This window comes from Chiloscyllium plagiosum, unplaced genomic scaffold (assembly GCF_037043375.1).
Source record: "Chiloscyllium plagiosum isolate Xiang-an unplaced genomic scaffold, Cpla_swu_hap1 HiC_scaffold_10, whole genome shotgun sequence".
Classification (NCBI taxonomy): Eukaryota; Metazoa; Chordata; class Chondrichthyes; order Orectolobiformes; family Hemiscylliidae; genus Chiloscyllium; species Chiloscyllium plagiosum.
Window position 1 is genome coordinate 24,111,968 of NW_028270148.1, and position 17,352 is coordinate 24,129,319.

A 17,352-nucleotide genomic window follows, 5' to 3' on the forward strand; every position below is an offset into this window, starting at 1 on the left:
TGCTGTGCTTTTCCAGCACCCCTCTAGTCTAGGTTTTGATTAAGTAGGTCTAGTGACATTTGTAGAGAGAAACAGAGTTAACATTTCGAGCCAGTGACTCTTAATTTAGTTTCTCTCCCTAAGGAAACTACCAGACTGAATTTCTGCAGCACTCTTGAGTTTGTGTTTCAGATTTCCAGCAACTACAGTTTTATTTTTAACTTTTAAGCTTTTGATCACTTCTCCTCATACCTTGACTTGATTTGGTATCAACTTTTGTTTGATAATGTTCTCATGAAATGTTTTGGCATACCTTACTGTTATGTAAATGCAATTTATTATTGCGCAAAGGTCATTGCCACAGCCAGTACTCTAAAGGAGATCGTATTGCATTTGGCTAAAGGGATAACAATTGGAATTCAGGCCTACTGATCCAGTATCCCAAAATCTCTGCTTGTAATTCTGATCATCTTTTCTATTCTCTCATGGGATGTGGGCATTACTGGCTGGCCAGCATTTATTGGCCATCCCTACTTGTCCTTAAGAAGATGATGCTGAGCAGCCTTCTTAATCCACTGCAGTCCATGCATTCTGGGTAGACCCACAATGCTGTTAGGGAGTGAATTCCCTGCTTTTGACCCAGTGACAGTGAAGAAATGGCAATATATTCAGAAAATAATAAGAGTGAAAGCAAACTGAATGTAGGACTATGGAAACTCAGTTGAGTCTAGTAAGATAAGTTCAAAGGCCTTTCATTGTGCTGTAATATTCTATGAAATCATTTAATTCTTGGAACAGACTCTAAAAACATAATGGGCATAATAATTAGGAGCAGGAGCAAGCCAGTCAGTCCCTCAAGCCTGGTCTGACATTTAATAAGATCATGGCTGATCGGTTTGTTTCAAACTCCCCATTCCCATCTAGTTTTGTTAACCTTGCCTAATAAGAATCTCTCTTGGTCCACCTTACTGCAATGTTTTGTTTACATTCTTTGGATTACTGATTTGCAATTAACACAGAAATACTGAAGAAGTGACTCAGCAGTGACTCAGTGATCAATAGTCAGTCTATAACAACAGTCACAAAAGAGGATAGGGAGAGATTGTTTGCTTTTGTTGCTAGCCAAGTACTCCTACTAAAAGTGAGAACAGTGTCAGTTGTGATGCTTCCAACGAGAATATTCAATGGGCAATCTAACTATTGAATTGTTTCCTTCAATTTCACTGCCTCACTGTACGGAGCCTTCAGCAAATCTGATCACTTTGAATTAAGATTCCAAGTCAGTTTTGTGAATAAGAAACACTAGTAGTCCCTGAATTGAGCACTAGGGACCCGACTGAAAGCAAACAGGTTTCTTTAGTTCCCTCACCTGCAGTCCTCCCCATTAGTCAGGTTAACACATATCACGTTAGCACTAATTATGAGCTACCATTAACGGGCAAGTTGTAAAATTAAGGATTAGAGAAGTAAGTCACGGCTGCTGGCAGCTCACCATGTGCAAGTTCTATCGCTCCTTTTGATACTTCTTTGAAAGATGCGACATCTTTCTCCCAGCCACTGGATTGAGTTTCACATCGATGAGCTTTAATTAGATACTGCAGTGCCTGTAAATAAAAGCAATGATATTAGACTGCATATAAACGAGCACAGTGGAAAGACTATTTTTTTGTACTTTTGTTCATGGACTGTAATGAGAAAACAGCTATCTCAAAAACAAAGTATTGTTGATTGTACATTTTAAAAGCAAACAACTTGACACTCATTGTAAGTACTGCTTACATAGCTGCTTGTTCAAGCAGTAGTGGAGTCTAATTAAAGATAAACTGGAGCCAGGAGTCTGTATATGAACAGAGCTTCACCCAACAACAAGTGGCTGATTGATAACTGGTCATGAGTTCACAGACCAATGACAAAGACCTTTACATGTCATAATTATGTAATGGCCTCCCAAATAGATGAACAACTAGGGGTTATGAATGTTTTGGAAGAAAACAATGGACCTCTGGAGAAGGAACTATTTCTGCAACATTTCAGAAAACTGATGGCTGGGACCACTGAATGCTTTCCCAGTCTTTTCCTCTGCCCATGAACATCAATGTTTTTTTTTAATCCTCTCTGCGTCTGTCCATATGTGAGTGAGGAGGGGGAGTTTATAAGTGATTTAAAAGTTTAGTTGGTGGAACTATATGTCAATGATTCATAATTGTTTGTCAGTAGCTAGGATTGATTTATTTATAATAAATAAACATTCTTTCTCATACAAAAATCTGATCCATATTTTCTGGCAACTTGAGTCTAAAAGACAGGCAAATTAGGGAATTCTGCGTACTTTTGGAAATCTTTGACATTGATGATGACTTAGGAATAGTGGGGCATAGCGTCCAATGTATTACCCAGTGAGGAGTAACTACAGTTACTTATTTTCCCCATTATGTTCCCCTATTGCCTTCTCATCATCTCTTTCCTTTAGTCAATCAGACAACACAGAGTTTCTATTAACAGCACAACGCACAGAGTCAAGACATTTGAAGTTTGCTTGCCAGTCAAGGTTACAATAATAAACTCATCATGGAATTAAGCACACCATTAAACTGAGGTTTTCTAGCAGTGACTCAGTGATCAATAGTCAGTCTATAACAACAATGTGCACACGTGTGCATTATATATATATTATACATATAAAAATAAAATGCCTTTAACAATAGCTCAGAGATGCTATAGGTGGGCATTTTAAAATAATTACGGTAGATGCCCATAAGCTTGGAACAAGGGGTAGTGTTAGGGAGTGCATTAAAGGAGTAAACAGGGTGGAGAGATGGAAAGGTTAAGAGAGGGAGCCTATGTTTTCGGGACCTGAAGGCATACCCAACCAAGGGTATAACTATTTAAATTAGGGATGTTCACAGTGCCAGAATTGAAGGAGAACAGGTTTGTTTGGAGATTAGAGATGAGAGATAGTAAATCAAGACTGGATCTAAAAACAAGAATGAGAATTTTAAAATCAGGGAGCTGCCATATGGAAACACGTGTAAGGCAGCCAGCAGGGAGGTGAAGCGTGAACAGGATTTAGTGCAAGGTAGGAACTGGCAGCAGAGTTTAGGATGAACTCAGGTTTATAGAGGGTGGAATCTGAAGGTTGACCAAGAATGCATGGGAATATTCAAGTTTAGAGGATAAACATTCGGCAATAGATGAGATTAGGCAGGAGCAGAGTCTGGCAACGTTATGGAGGTGGAAATAGGTGGCCAGTGGTCCCACAGATGCATGCTGGAAGCTCATCTCAGGATCAAATGTGACACCAAAGTTGTTAGGAGTCTGGTTCAGCCTCAGGCAGTTGCCTGGAAGAGAAATGGTTTAAAAATGCCAACTCTATGCATCATATCTAATTTTAAATATCTAATCTGTATGAAAAATAAACACTGCAATAAGATTCTTTTTTAAAAGTGGTTGTTACATTTCCTTAAGCTACATGCACTTCCAAGTGAAGGAAAAATCTAAACAAACTTGCAGGCGATCCCACAGTTAATTACTGGTGACATTCGGTAATTCTATTCAAAATCAATTGTATATTACTGAACCCAACAGCATTTTCTAATTGAGGTAAGGTACTTTTTCTATTAATCTGCTGCTGCCTTTACTGTACACCTGGAATGGTTATGTGAGTACTGCTACACTCCTTGACCTAATATCAACAAAAGTAGCAAGAATGGACTTTAATTCATGTGCTTATATATAAACAGGACTCTTGCAAATAATGAGTATTTGTGTCTGGAAAGTAGGCATATTAGGAATTAATGTCTGCAACCGATAGGGAATAAACTTCAGTCTGCGTGTTCAGAGAATTATGAAGTATTTGCCCTCAAACCTCATAATCTGAGCCCATTAACCAGTTTATCTCCATTTTATCCAGTATTCTTTTTGAACCTGTTGAACTAACTTGGCTAAATTTTACAACCCAAACAGTGAAAAATAACCCCTTTTAAAGGGTACCTAACACTCACGAAAAAATACATATGCAGTTTACTCCTTAAATTTATATTATGCTTCTTTTCCTCAACTATGTTGATGTCAAGATGTCTTTCTCAGGTAATGCACCATGGGGAGCCTGGTACCGCAGACAGAAAACTCCACGACAGAGCCAATCCTGAGCTGGAGAGCTCCATAGGACTAGGTACGAACAGGGAAAGTCTGCTCATACATGCATCAAGTGTCTTAAGGCACACACTGCAAAATGAACATTATAGCTTATCCTAAACAAGTAGTCCAGAGGAAAATGTATGCAGGGACCTGTCCTCCCCCTCCAAAAGTGCCTGCAAGTTGTCAGATTTAAAAGGAGTAAAAAGTATTAGCATTGTAATTCCTGAGTACACTTTCAACAAAAAAAGTCAGCACAGCACTTCTCGTTCACTGAAAGGACTGCTTTTTGTCAGTTATTTGAATAGACATTTTATGCTTACAAGTAGTATAGAAATGTAACTCAAAGACTTCCAAAACTGTTTAGGGCCGTGCCCGTAAAATTATTGAGTATGCTGAACTCTCCAGGAGTTGCAAATATAGGAATGTCTGAGCCTAGACCTCTGGGAGTCTATAGCAAAACGTGGTAGAATTACGTAGCAGGAGATTTCTGATCCTTTGGTATGAAAATCCCAATTTATAAAGTTAATGCCTTTTGGACAAGAAATTTGAATAACAATTATCAACTCCAACTCGTTTAAAACAAATGCAGAAGGATTTGATTCAACAATGAAAATCTCTGAAGTTTCTTGAAATATCCATTATGAATTCTACACCCAGGATGATGATATGGAGCTCCTTCTTTCTATGGACCTCATAGCTTGTATTTCAGCCTCTCAAGTGAGAAAGCCAGAACCATAGTGGGACTTGGGCACTGGCTGACACTTCAGTGCTGCACTGAGATGCATCTTTGTCAGCAGTGTTATCTTTCAAATTCAACATTAAATCAGGGTCCCCACCTACTTTTCTCAGGAGAATGTAGAAAAAAATCCACGACTCCTTCTGAAGAAAAGCAGGTGAGTTCTCCCAGCATTTAAGTTAACATTTGTTCCACAAATAGAATCAGGAAAAGCAGATAGATGTGGTAAAGTGAGTTTCAGCCAAACGTTAGCAGGTCCTGGATAAATAGCTAGAAATTGGCAATATATTCCCCCTTGAGGAATGGTAGGACATAGCCCCATAATCCAAATCTCATTAAGGCTCCAAACTGCCACGATGCTTGGATGTCTGAATATATGACAGATCATTCACTAAAGGGTGGGGTAGCTGCAGCATCAATAGATTTGGGAGCAGACAACTTATTAAAATAAAACATTTTAAACTAATGGACAAATTGAAATACCTACTTGATGCATACTTAAGAATACATTGAGTTAATAGGTGCATAACATGGTTACTGGAATAGGGTAGGGTCTGGATCTGGGTGGGATGCTCTTTGGAGGGTCGGTGTGGACTGGATGGACCAAATAGCCTGCTTCCACACTGTAGCGATTCTATGATCTGTGAACACTTTTCATTTCCTGAAGCACTGCACTTTGATTCACAAGGACTCATTGACCTCTTTGGTCTTCGTTTCAATTCCCCTGTGACACACTGGTTTGGATCCTGCAGTCCCAATATCAGGGAAGCAGTTGCAGGCTGCCTGAAAGGATTCCATGCCAATGGCCTCACCAACACCTGCCAGCATGTAAACTTGGGCTCACTGCAAATATTGGGGTTAATCTAGGGCGATGATTTGTGTAGGGCCTGCTGAGGAATGCAAACCTTTAAATCAATAGAAGGTCCATAATACTCTTAGCACAGCCTCCCACAGCAATTCCTCAGTCCTGATGTGTATATATATGTGTGCGTGTGTGTGAGAGAGAGAGAGCGCGCGTGCATGTGTGTGTGTGAGAGACAGTGTGTGTGTGTGTGTTTGGGGGTGAGGAGTGATGTTGAATGGTACCTCAAGTGGATCTTCAACTGAAAGTTTTATAAACTTTATTAATTTTCTTCCAAATAAAGAACATCTCCAGATTGTGACATTAAAGGACACATGGTCTCAGTGGAATTGTATCTTGCAATTCAGCCTCCCTATTCACTTCACCAATGGATCCAGGCTAGAGCTGGGACAGCAGTCAATTGGAAAGGTAGGCACATTAGTTTTTAATTAAGTTAGTAGCATGCACTTCTGCTTCACTGTTGACCTGCACAATCTGGGCCATTGTTTTTTCTTAAAAACCTTTTAAAAATATGTGGCATACATGTTTACAGAGTTTTCTGTTGAAGAAGGAGGACCAGCCCAAAGGAATGCGGAGTATCTGTGAACATATACACCCTCATCTCTAAATAAACACAGAGGAGATTGAAAACTATAAAGCTATGGGTAATTTACAGTTCTAAATCATAAGCAGGCAAGATGTTCCAGTCGCGCAGCACACTCGTGAATGCAGCATTTAGATTTTTGAGACATTTAAACCTCAGTCCAGGGAAAACATGGGGGCACAGGGGCTGGAGTTGTCATCTGCCATTAACCTTTTTTCGCACTTTATTGTAGCTGGTTTAAGCATGGCACTGTGATAACCCAACCAACGTAGTGGTTGTCTAGTTCTCAGAGAGAACAGTGGCAGAGAGGAGCAGTGAACTTGGGCAATGACAGCTCAAACAGACAAGTCAGATGGAAGCTCCACTATGTGCACAACGCTATAGGATACTGACCTTCTCGTTGTTGTCTGCATTCTCTGTTTGCCCATTTCCATAAAGCCTGGCGTACAACTTCCAAATCTCAGCATCGTTGGTTACTTTAGAAGTCACCCTACCAAAGAGCTCCCGTAGTTTTCCTGTCAATATTGTTGCAGAATCCCCTTTGCAATCAGCAATCCCTTCATCCACAGCTCGCACCAGGATTTTCAGAATCTAAAATGAACATGACAAGAGACTTTAATTTATGCTTAAAGAACACTTTTGAGATGTTAAAGGGTTAACTTGTTCTGCTGACATGTAAGAAATTGGATGTCTGGGGGTGTTTTTTTGTCTTGCAGGCAGGATATGACAATCTAATCATACTCTGTAAATGCCATAGTTTTAAGGAATAACTTAATCACACACTGTCTCTGGAAATAATCTAATCATTTTACATTGTTTTTGGGTGGCTTGTGACTATGGGGGAGTGGCAGGGGGTGGTGTCTTGTGTGCATGACTGACTGATGTAAAATCCTGTATAAAGGGTGGATGGTTCACTTGTTCAGGAAGCCTTGTTTGTCACGCTCTGCAAGCATAGAGAAGAGTGTTAAGTGATCCTCCAAAATCTTGTACCTGCTGAAATAAATTGTGGCTGTTCACAGAAGTTGGCATATTGCAGATGCATCAAGTGTATAAGAATCTCTAGAAGGGAACCTAACATTTGGTGACGAGATTGGGATTCCAACGTATAAGGAGCTTCTAGGCAGACTGAGTAAGTGATTGCCTGTATGACGGTAACATGAGATGGATGGCCCCATGAGGTAAGATTTACCTTGATGTCTCTCACTAACCTATCACTCAATCGATCCCTCATCCCCTAGAACTTTGTAGTGACAGAATCTTTGAGATAACCTATTCGCTTGTACACCGAGTTCATCCCAGGGAGGTTAGAGATCCCCTGGAATTCGAAGGTTAGAATCTTCTAATAGTGGGGTTTGAGGCCCTGAAACATAGTAAGTAAGATAAAGGACAACTACTGTGTCTGACTAAATCACCCTGCCTTAGACCGTTTGTTAAGAGGGGAAATCCCCCACAGGAAGATCAGGACCCTGAATTGGGTGTGGAGACTGAGGACCCAGAACTAGTATATAGAGATAAGATAGGAAGTTGAGACTTTAAAAATGGGACCCCTTTGCATCGGTTATGCTGGGTTGAGCCCCAAATTGAGGAATAGTTCAGGTGCCTGTCAGGATGTTTAAATAAAAAACTGGGAAATGAAATTTGGCCGATGAGAGGAACTTGGGACATAGATAACTATTTAAAAGTAGAAGCAGCAATTTGGAAACACAACATGGGCACGAAATGGAAAACATTAATGTCCGCATTGAGAAAGACTGCTGAGGAAAGAACTAATAAATCTAAACAGGCCAGCTGGGATGTAAAAGAGGGATTAGAGTGTGTGATCATGAGGGACAGCCTAAGCCTTCGAAGTCAGTATGGGGATTATAATTTGAGTAGAGAAAAACAGGAAAAACTGAGAAAGTAAAGATAAAATAAGGAATCAGCGTTGAAACGCCAAGCTGGACTATCGAGTGGGAATAAAATGGAGGTACCTCCTGACATGTATGGTTTGCCAATAATGTTTCAAAATAATGACACTGATGACCAGCTATGGTCACAATGCGGATTTCTGACCTCCTGAGGGACACCTATTCAGAACTCACTACATGTCCAAAATCTCCTCAAAGCCATCCTCCTCCCCAAGTAGTTGGTCATAATCAAATGTGCTGCTCATGTAATGGACAATATGGACATCAGCACTGGCAATGCCAGAGCTGATCGAGCTGCCAGAGACGCGGCAACAGCCCGCAATTCTACTGTGTGTTCTATAAACCGACAGGCGCTAAATCGATCACCTGCCTCCAAAACAACAGACATACCAGACATTGTCACTGTGCAGCGTCTACCCCGACCCAGAAAAACAAATATGGAAGATGCATGGTTGTTCGCACTCTGCGTCGAAAGGCCTCTAGATCATTCCAGTTGGTCAAGTGCGTATACCTGATGCGTTGCTACCAATGCTTACTGACTGTCTTCATACTGTAAGAATCTCAAGAAAGGAACCTAACACTTTTGGTAAAGATTTCAGAGAGCGCAATGATGTAAACATGACATTTGGACTCAGGGATCATTACGCCAACAAGAGGCAAAACAAAATCCTGTCAAGAGCCTTACATATAAGATTTATTTTTATATTGCTACTTCTCTCTTCTTTTTGAAAGCTTTGACTTCTCATGGGTTGCACCACTCTTAGTCACGCTCCAATACCTCATCAGGGTGAACATTTTACATTTGCACAAGTCTGGTTGGGTGAGTCTCCGCAGCTGGGTTAACCTCCAACAGCTCTTGAACCGTAACCAATGGCCTCTCTCACATACAACCAGGCAGGAGCACAATGGAAAATAATTGTCAGCAGATATGCTCAACAATTTTTGTTTCCTTGTTCCCGAAAATTGAGATCAACAGCTGCATTCCATGCCACCACTCTGACTGAGATCACCTAATTCTGGACCCCTGCAGATGCATGATTTTAATAGTTCCACAACTGGCAATTGCGCCTTTGATTGCCTGGGCCACAGACTCTGGAATTGGATTGCTAAATCTCTCTGCCTGTTTTTATCCTCAGAACCCACCTTTATCATGAAATGTTTTATGATGTGTTCTAAAACAAAGTTTGGGAGAAGATTTGTAGCTCGGGTGCTCGTTGTTGTGGTTCTGTTCGCCGAGCTGGGAATTTGTGTTGCAGACGTTTCGTCCCCTGTCTAGGTGACATTCTCAGTGCTTGGGAGCCTCCTGTGAAGCGCTTCTGTCATGTTTACTCCGGCATTTATAGTGATCACTATAAATGCCAGAGGAAACATCACAGAAGCGCTTCACAGGAGGCTCCCAAGCACTGAGGATGTCACCTAAACAGGGGACGAAACGTCTGCAACACAAATTCCCAGCTCGGCGAACAGAACCACAACAGTCTTCTAATACCTCATGACAGTTTGTGTGATAATGTGCCTATGAACTACCTTGTGACATTTTATAATGTTGTGGTATAAATAAATGGAAGGTGCTACTGTTACTAACCATTCCGTGGGAATCAAGCCCTCTTAATCAACTTACCACAATGATGCACAGGATGAAGATGCAGTATTCACACTTTCTTGGGAGTTTAAATGGACCAGCATCAACCATAGTATTGTTATGAGGATGGGGTTAAAGTTAAGTTACCTGCTACACAAGTGACTCAGCTTATGACCTCTGAAAGCCTCTCCACAAGACTCAGATGCATTTGGATACTTACTACTTATGTGGATGTGCCAGCTAGAACATCATTCAACATCAATCAGGACTGTGTAATTAGATTAGATTACTTACAGTGTGGAAACAGGCCCTTCGGCCCAACAAGTCCACACCGAATCCCCGAACAGCAACCCACCCAGACCTTTACCCCTACATTTACCCCTTCACCTAACACTATGGGCAATTTAGCATGGCCAATTCACCTAACCTGCACATCTTTGGAATGTGGGAGGAAACCGGAGCACCCAGAGGAAACCCATGCAGACATGGGGAGAACATGCAAACTCCACACAGACAGTTGCCTGAGGTGGGAATTGAACTCGGGTCTCTGGCGTTGTGAGGCAGCAGTGCTAACCACTGTGCCACCGTGCTGACCCGTGTACTTGACTGGCACCTTGCAATTCTACTCAATATCAGTGACACTGCATTCATAATGGGACTACACGCAACTAACCACACTTAGTTAAAAATCCTGACTATCTTGACCTGGAAATATACTGCCATTCTTTCAGGGTTGCTGGAATCTTAGAGAAGTCCTGGAATTCTCTCCCTAATGGCATTGTGGGTCTGCCTACAGCACACACTCAAGAACGGAGGTCTCCACTACCTTCACTGGGGCAACTAAGGGTGACTAATAAATGATGGCAAGCTAGCGAAGTCCATGTCCCTGAGTGAATAAAAAAAAGTTTTTAAAAAGCCTTTTTCCTTTGACTTTTGCTGTTGCAATATCATCCGAATATCATCACATGAACATTCTCCCTTAAGTCATAAACTGTGCTGAGTTGGAAAGAAAACATGGTTCCTTCAGTGCTACTGAAGGGTCAGTATACACTGCAAGAGCAACATTACCACAAAGACTGCAACATGCAACAGACCCAGGAGGTCGACAGTATCACTTTGCAACTTCCTACTTTATGGATATACCAGGATTAAACCATTTATAATTACTGGTCTCACTGCATTTAAAACAGCAAAAGACGATGAGAGATTTGACTGATCGAGCATATCACGCTACTTTTGAGAGATCATTACCTTCTGAGGGAAGTTAGGGATTGGAAATAAATGCTGTCATCTCGAGAACAAAATCAAACTTAGATTAATTTTATAATTGGTATTAAAAACGCAAGCTGCCAAGAGAAAACAGCCTGTAATCTTGCTCCTGATCTGTTGGAAGATGCAATGCTTGCAGACAGGATTGAAGTGGAATGGGATGCACCTTACACCTTTTCCAGCTGGTTCAGTGTTCCACCTCACAAATGAGAAACAGCTATCTCAGTAACATACTGTACTGGAAGGCCACCGCTGTTTGCAGAATTCAATCCAAGCATGATCTGCCCCCTTAAAGAGAGGGCAGACAGAGGAACCAAACTAAAGCAAGGGAAATCTGTTAGGCTGGAACTGGTTATACATAACAATACAGTACAGCAGAGAAAAATGTTACTTCTGCACGCAAGTGATTTAATAAGTCTCGCATTCAAACTCTTGATCTTTGACTTTATCCAAACTAATACAAATGAGTCTTTGCATGTGGTTTTTACTGTCCCCCAATGAGCAATATAAAGGCATTTTTGAAAAAGCATGAACCAACACTGAAGAAACCACATGCAAAAGGCCACTAATTAATTTTTACTGGTTATCCAGACATATTAATCCTATAATGAGTACGTTTTACTCTAAAGCTTGGAGCAGCTGGGGCAGTAAAGATCCCTGACTGTACACATGTACAAGGTTTAGTCAATGTCTTTAATTCATATGTAGTAGCCACTACTCGAAAGGAATCATAAACAATTATAAATGATAAAATATCTCCGCATTAAACTTTAAATAAGCTCATGAATTGGTTGGTTTATTAAATGTACTATATGGTGTGAACTTCGTCACATAATTTATTCTTGTATCATCAAAAATCTGGAGTCATAAAGACTGCAGAGACAATGTACAAGTCAACATGTGAAGTCTTCGAGAATCTTGTGAATCAACTTAGACGGCCAGTATACAATACAATATACTGATGTGGATGGTCACCATTTAAATGTGATGGAAGTGCACAACATCGCTAATTCAATTAAATGAATGTGGCATGGTTTTCTGAATGAATGATTTATACAAAGGTACTTTTGACTACAAACAAAGAGCTTTAAAAATGGCAAATTCATTGTGCTTAGTATTTGTGCTAAGAATTCACTGAATTCATTGTGAGTCACCAAATTTGGTGTTTTCAGTTTGAGATAGCATCGTTCCACTTCAAGTAAGCTTTCTCTTCCACCTTTTTTGAATCATCTGCCAATATTTTGTGCACTAATAACAGCTCATGATTTGATAATGCAACTGTATAAAACAACAAGTGGAGGGAGGTACATGTACTACCACTTTTTGTGAAGGCCTTTTGCCCAAAGGTTCTTGTTCCATTCAGCTTAAACATGATCCTTGGAAGGCTTGGTGACCCACATCTCCAAAGGTCGAATATTGAGTGCGAGATGCTCCTCCTAAATAGCTGCAATGTGGGCATCATTTCTTCACAGGCACCTCCTGATCTCATCAGTTAAATGGAGTCTGAACATGCCCCGGATTAATAAGCTGCATCCTTTACATATGCCACTGGGATGCCTACTCCACATAGAGTTCACTCCATCCTTACCCAACTGATTATAGACATGGGCCTACACCCAAACTTTGCAGGGAATTTGTTGTTTAGCATAGTTTTAATGCTGATAATAGGCTTTAACTTTGTTCCATTGGTCATGAGGGTTACTACCACCATGAATCTTTGTCATTTTCACTAGAACTGTTTTTTGCTCCATTCCATTCTGTAGCTTGGCTGTTGGACACGATTAAATTCTAGACCATATCACGCATGTTGCTGACATGACTTAATGGTTACTTGCGATTCCCCTGCTGAGTGCTGGTGAAATGATGGAAAACTGAAATTTGACAGAGGGGGCTTTTGCTATCTTCTGTTGGAACACTTACTGTCTCTTTCTATAAAGGGGCGAAAACAACTAGTCCTTGGTCTGAAGTTTTTACTGAACTTAAGGTTTAGTTTGGTCCACTAAAGTCCACTTACATGTCTATATACCTAATGCACTTGCTGGGATGATGTAATCACTTGGATGAATTTTGAGCACCCATTCCAATATGTACGTGGCTCAGTGGTTAACGTTGCTGCCTCACAGTTCCACAGTTCCTCACAGTGTCAGGGACCTAGGTTTGATTCCAGCCGAGGGTGACAGTCTATGTGGAGTCTGCGTGGGTTTCTGAGAGGTACTCTAGTTTCTTCCCACAGTCCAAAGATGTGCAGGTTAGATGGACTGGTGATGCTAAATTGCCCACAGTGTCCAGGGATGTGCAGATTAGGTGAATTAACGATGGTAAATGCAGAGTTACAAAGACAGGGTACAGGCTGGGTCTGGGTGGGATGCTTTTTGAGGGGTTGGTGCACACTCATAGAGTCAAAGTTATACAGCACAAATTCTTTGGTCCAACTCGTCCATACTGACCAGGTATCCTAAACCTGATGGGTCGAATAGCCTCTTTCCACATTGTTGGGATTCTAAGATCAGGCCATGATTTGGTTACTGGCCTGATGGTGCATTTGGTCTTCTTCAGGACAGACTATCATTCTTCCATTCCTACACCAATTTTCACTAACATAAATACCCTTTCCCTCATTTCAGCAGAGTTACTTGATGAGCTAGCAAATGTTTTGAATTTTACTTTGAAACCAACTTTGTACTTTTTTTTGCTAGAAGTACCTAGCCATGCAACATGTCTTCATGTGAGTTTGTCTTAAATTCCCATGTATCATCTTCACAAAGCAGGCTCTATTACCTGCTTGGTCCCATATGTGCTGACTCGCAGAAGCAGCTAAGTAAAACATGAGTTTACTCACTTTGAGGTGAAAAATTGAGGCGAACCACTTAGGCAAATATTGCATTCTTTTCCATAGCTGAAAAAAAGGGTCAAACTAATACAAATTGTACATAGAAGCATAATTTATGGCATTAAAACACTGGGGTAATCTTGTATGTCATGTCGACTCGTGCTCCACAATCTATGGCAGGGGATTATTAAGGGCTATCTAATAAGGGCTGCAAATGAGATACATCAACAGTCACTATTTATAAATAAACATAAAATTATTAGCAACAAAGAAAATAATTTAAGTTTTAAAAGTGCTCTGGTTTATTAATAATTTGGAGGTGATGGTGTTGGACTGGGGTGTACAAAGTTAAAAATCACACAACACCAGGTTATAGCCCAACAGGTGTATTTGAAAACACTAGCTTTCATAGCACTGCTCCTTGTTCAGATGGTTGTGGAGAATAAGATCATAGGACACAGAATTTATGGTAAAAGTTTACAGTGTGATGCAACTGGAACTATATATTGAAAAAGACCTGGATTGTTTGTTAAGTCTCTCATCTTTAAGAATGACCATGTTGGTTTCAGTTCTTTCATATGTAAATCCCAGAAGTTTTTTTAAAGTTACATTCTCAAGTGAACTTTAACAATAAGTTCCATGTTAGTTCAGATCACGCATTGGAGGTGTGAGGTGCCCTGTGTGAGGCTGTCTTTGCCCCAATGTTCAGACTGATTCTATTTCTAAGAAAAGGATTTACAGAATCTTACATGGATTCATGAAGTTTTTGAGCAAAATAAAATGCAACTCTGCAAGTACAAATTCACCCCACAAACTTGTGTGTATATGTCGGGGGGTGTATGAGTGTCTGTGAGTGGGTGTGTGTATGTGTATGAGGGTGAGTGTAAAGGGGTGTAAGTCTGTGAGAGGGTGCCTGTGTGGGTGTGTATATGTGACCGTATGAGAGAGAGGTTGTGTATGAGAGAAGTTGTACGTGAGTGAGTGAGTGAGTGAGTGAGTGAGAGAGAGAGAGAGAGAGAGAGAGTGTGTGTGTGTGCGTGTGAGAGAGAGAGAGAGAGAGATTGGGTTTATGTCACACTACAGGTGACCCCACTGCACTACTCGTCAACTTTTTGATCTACTTCTATCCTTTTCCATCAATAGTTTAAAACTAATAGAATTATGGTCGCTGGCCCCAAAGTGCTCCCCCACTGACGCCTCAGTCACCTGCCCTGCCTTACTTCCCAAGAGTAGGTCAAGTTCAGCACCTTCTCTAGTAAGTACATCCACATACTGAATCAGAAAATTTTACTGTACACACTTAACAAATTCCTCTCCATCTAAACCCTTGACACCATGGTAGTCCCAGTCTATGTTTGGAAAGTTAAAATCCCCTACCATAACCACCCTATTATTCTTACAGATAGCGGAGATCTCCTTACAAATCTGTTTCTCAATTTCCCTCTGACTATTAGGGGGTCTATAATACAATCCCAATAAGGTGATCATCCCTTTCTTATTTCTCAGTTCCACCCAAATAACTTGCTTGGATGTATTTCCGAGAATATCCTCCCTCAGTACAGCTGTAATGCTTTCCCTTATCAAAAATGCCACTCCCCCTCCTCTCTTGCCTCCCTTTCTATCTTTCCTGTAGCATTTGTATCCTGGAACATTAAGCTGCCAGTCCTGCCCAGCCCTGAGCCATGTTTCTATAATTGCTATGATATCCCAGTCCCATGTTCCTAACCATGCCCTGAGTTCAGCTGCCTTCCCTGTTAGGCCTCTTGCACTGAAATAAATGCAGTTTGATTTATCAGTCCTACCTTGTTCTCTGCTTTGTCCCTGCCTGCCCTGACTGTTTGACTCACTTCTTTTCTCAACTGTACCAGTCTCAGACTGATCTCTTTCCTCACTACCTCCCTGCGCCACCCTCCCCCACCCACCTTACTAGTTTAAATCCTCCCGAGCAGCTCTAGCAAATCCCCCGGCCAGTATATTATTCCTTCCAATTCAGGTGCAATCCGTCCTTCTTATACAGGTGACTTCCACCCCAGAAGAGATTCCAACAATCCAAAAATGTGAATCCTTCTTCTGTGCACCAGCTCCTCAGCCATGCACTCATCTGCTCTATCCTCCTATTCCTGCCTTCAGTAGCTCATAATACCGGCAGTAATCCAGATATTACTACCCTCGAGGATCTCCTTATTAACTTCCTGCATAACTCTCTATACTCCCCCTTCAGAATCTCATCCTTTTTCCTTTCTATGTCATTGGTTTCAATGTGTATAATAATCTCTTGGACGTCCCTCTCTCCCTTGAGAACATTCTGCACCCTCTCTGAGACATCCTTGATCCTGGCACCAGGGAGGCAACACAGAAACATCGAGTCTGTGCCTCAGATTGGAGAGTCCCAACACACAATTGAACGTTCCCATTGAATGTGATTTGTAAGATAAGGTGTTTCTTTACAATTTTCCTCTTGACAACTGAAAACCCAATTCTTTAATTTCTTTTAAACTGAAGCACGAATTAATACAGTGTGTGGTGTCAAGCTGTGGATAATGGCTAGCAACGTAGTTGACTTCGAGTGCGATCCCAGATCTTCAGATTATTGTCCTCTGTGGAAGGCAGTTTCTCAAGAAGAACTAAAGAGAGCTGTCAAAAGAAAGTGGCTTCTGCCAGCATAAGCAAACAATCTTCCTGTCCAAGCTGTATTAGCATTATTCACCGAAACAGAACTTGCCCAGAATCTGTGCAAATTGCCACAGTGAAACCAAAATCATAGAATTAATAGAATTGTTACGAGCACAAAAGGTAGCCTTTCGGCCCATTGTTTCAGTGTCAGCACTCTGCAGGAGCACCTGAACTTGACTCACTCCTCTGCCCTTGCCTTGTAGACCTTGCAAATTTTCTTTTTTCAGGAACCTATCCAATTCTTGCTTTACCATCAGAATTGAATCTGTTCATAAGACTGATGTGACATGAAACGTATTTTAGAATGAAGGAGCACATGCTAATGACAGCTGATTCTGCTTGGGTAAATACAGAACAACCTCGATTATCCGAACGAGACGGGAGGGGAGTATTTTGTTCAGATAATTGAGAGTTCGGATAACAGATAGCGTTTCTATGGGACCACGAGATCTAGCTTGGATAATTCGAAATTCATATAATTGATATTTGGATAATCGAGATTGTTCTGTAAACTAATTTTAAACAGGGTAGTCTCAAAATGAAACGAAGTTTTCTCCTCCAATCAAGTAAATAATAACTAATAATGGGGTGGCACGGTGGCTCAGTGGTTAGCACTGCTGCCTCAGCAACAGAGTCCTGGTTAGTCTTGGGTGTCTGTCCGTGTGGAGTTTGCACATTCTCCCCGTGTTTGCGTGGGTTTCCTCCGAGTGCTCCGGTTTCCTCCCACAGTCCAAAGATGTGCAGGTCAGGTAAATTGGCCATGCTAAATTGCCTATAGCGCTAGGTGCATTCGT

The 17,352-nt window shown here is 41.1% G+C and overlaps 1 protein-coding gene across 1 annotated transcript in view; it reads right to left on the minus strand.

The window, feature by feature from the left end:
- ttc27 (tetratricopeptide repeat domain 27) overlaps positions 1-17,352 on the minus strand; it is a 210,387-nt gene that overhangs the window by 16,528 nt on the left and 176,507 nt on the right. The window contains exons 17-18 of the mRNA XM_043695515.2: positions 6,691-6,888; positions 1,472-1,583 (exon numbers count right to left, since the gene is read on the minus strand). Of these exons, the coding sequence (XP_043551450.1) occupies positions 1,472-1,583; positions 6,691-6,888 (310 nt within the window). The remainder of the gene's footprint in view (positions 1-1,471; positions 1,584-6,690; positions 6,889-17,352) is intronic.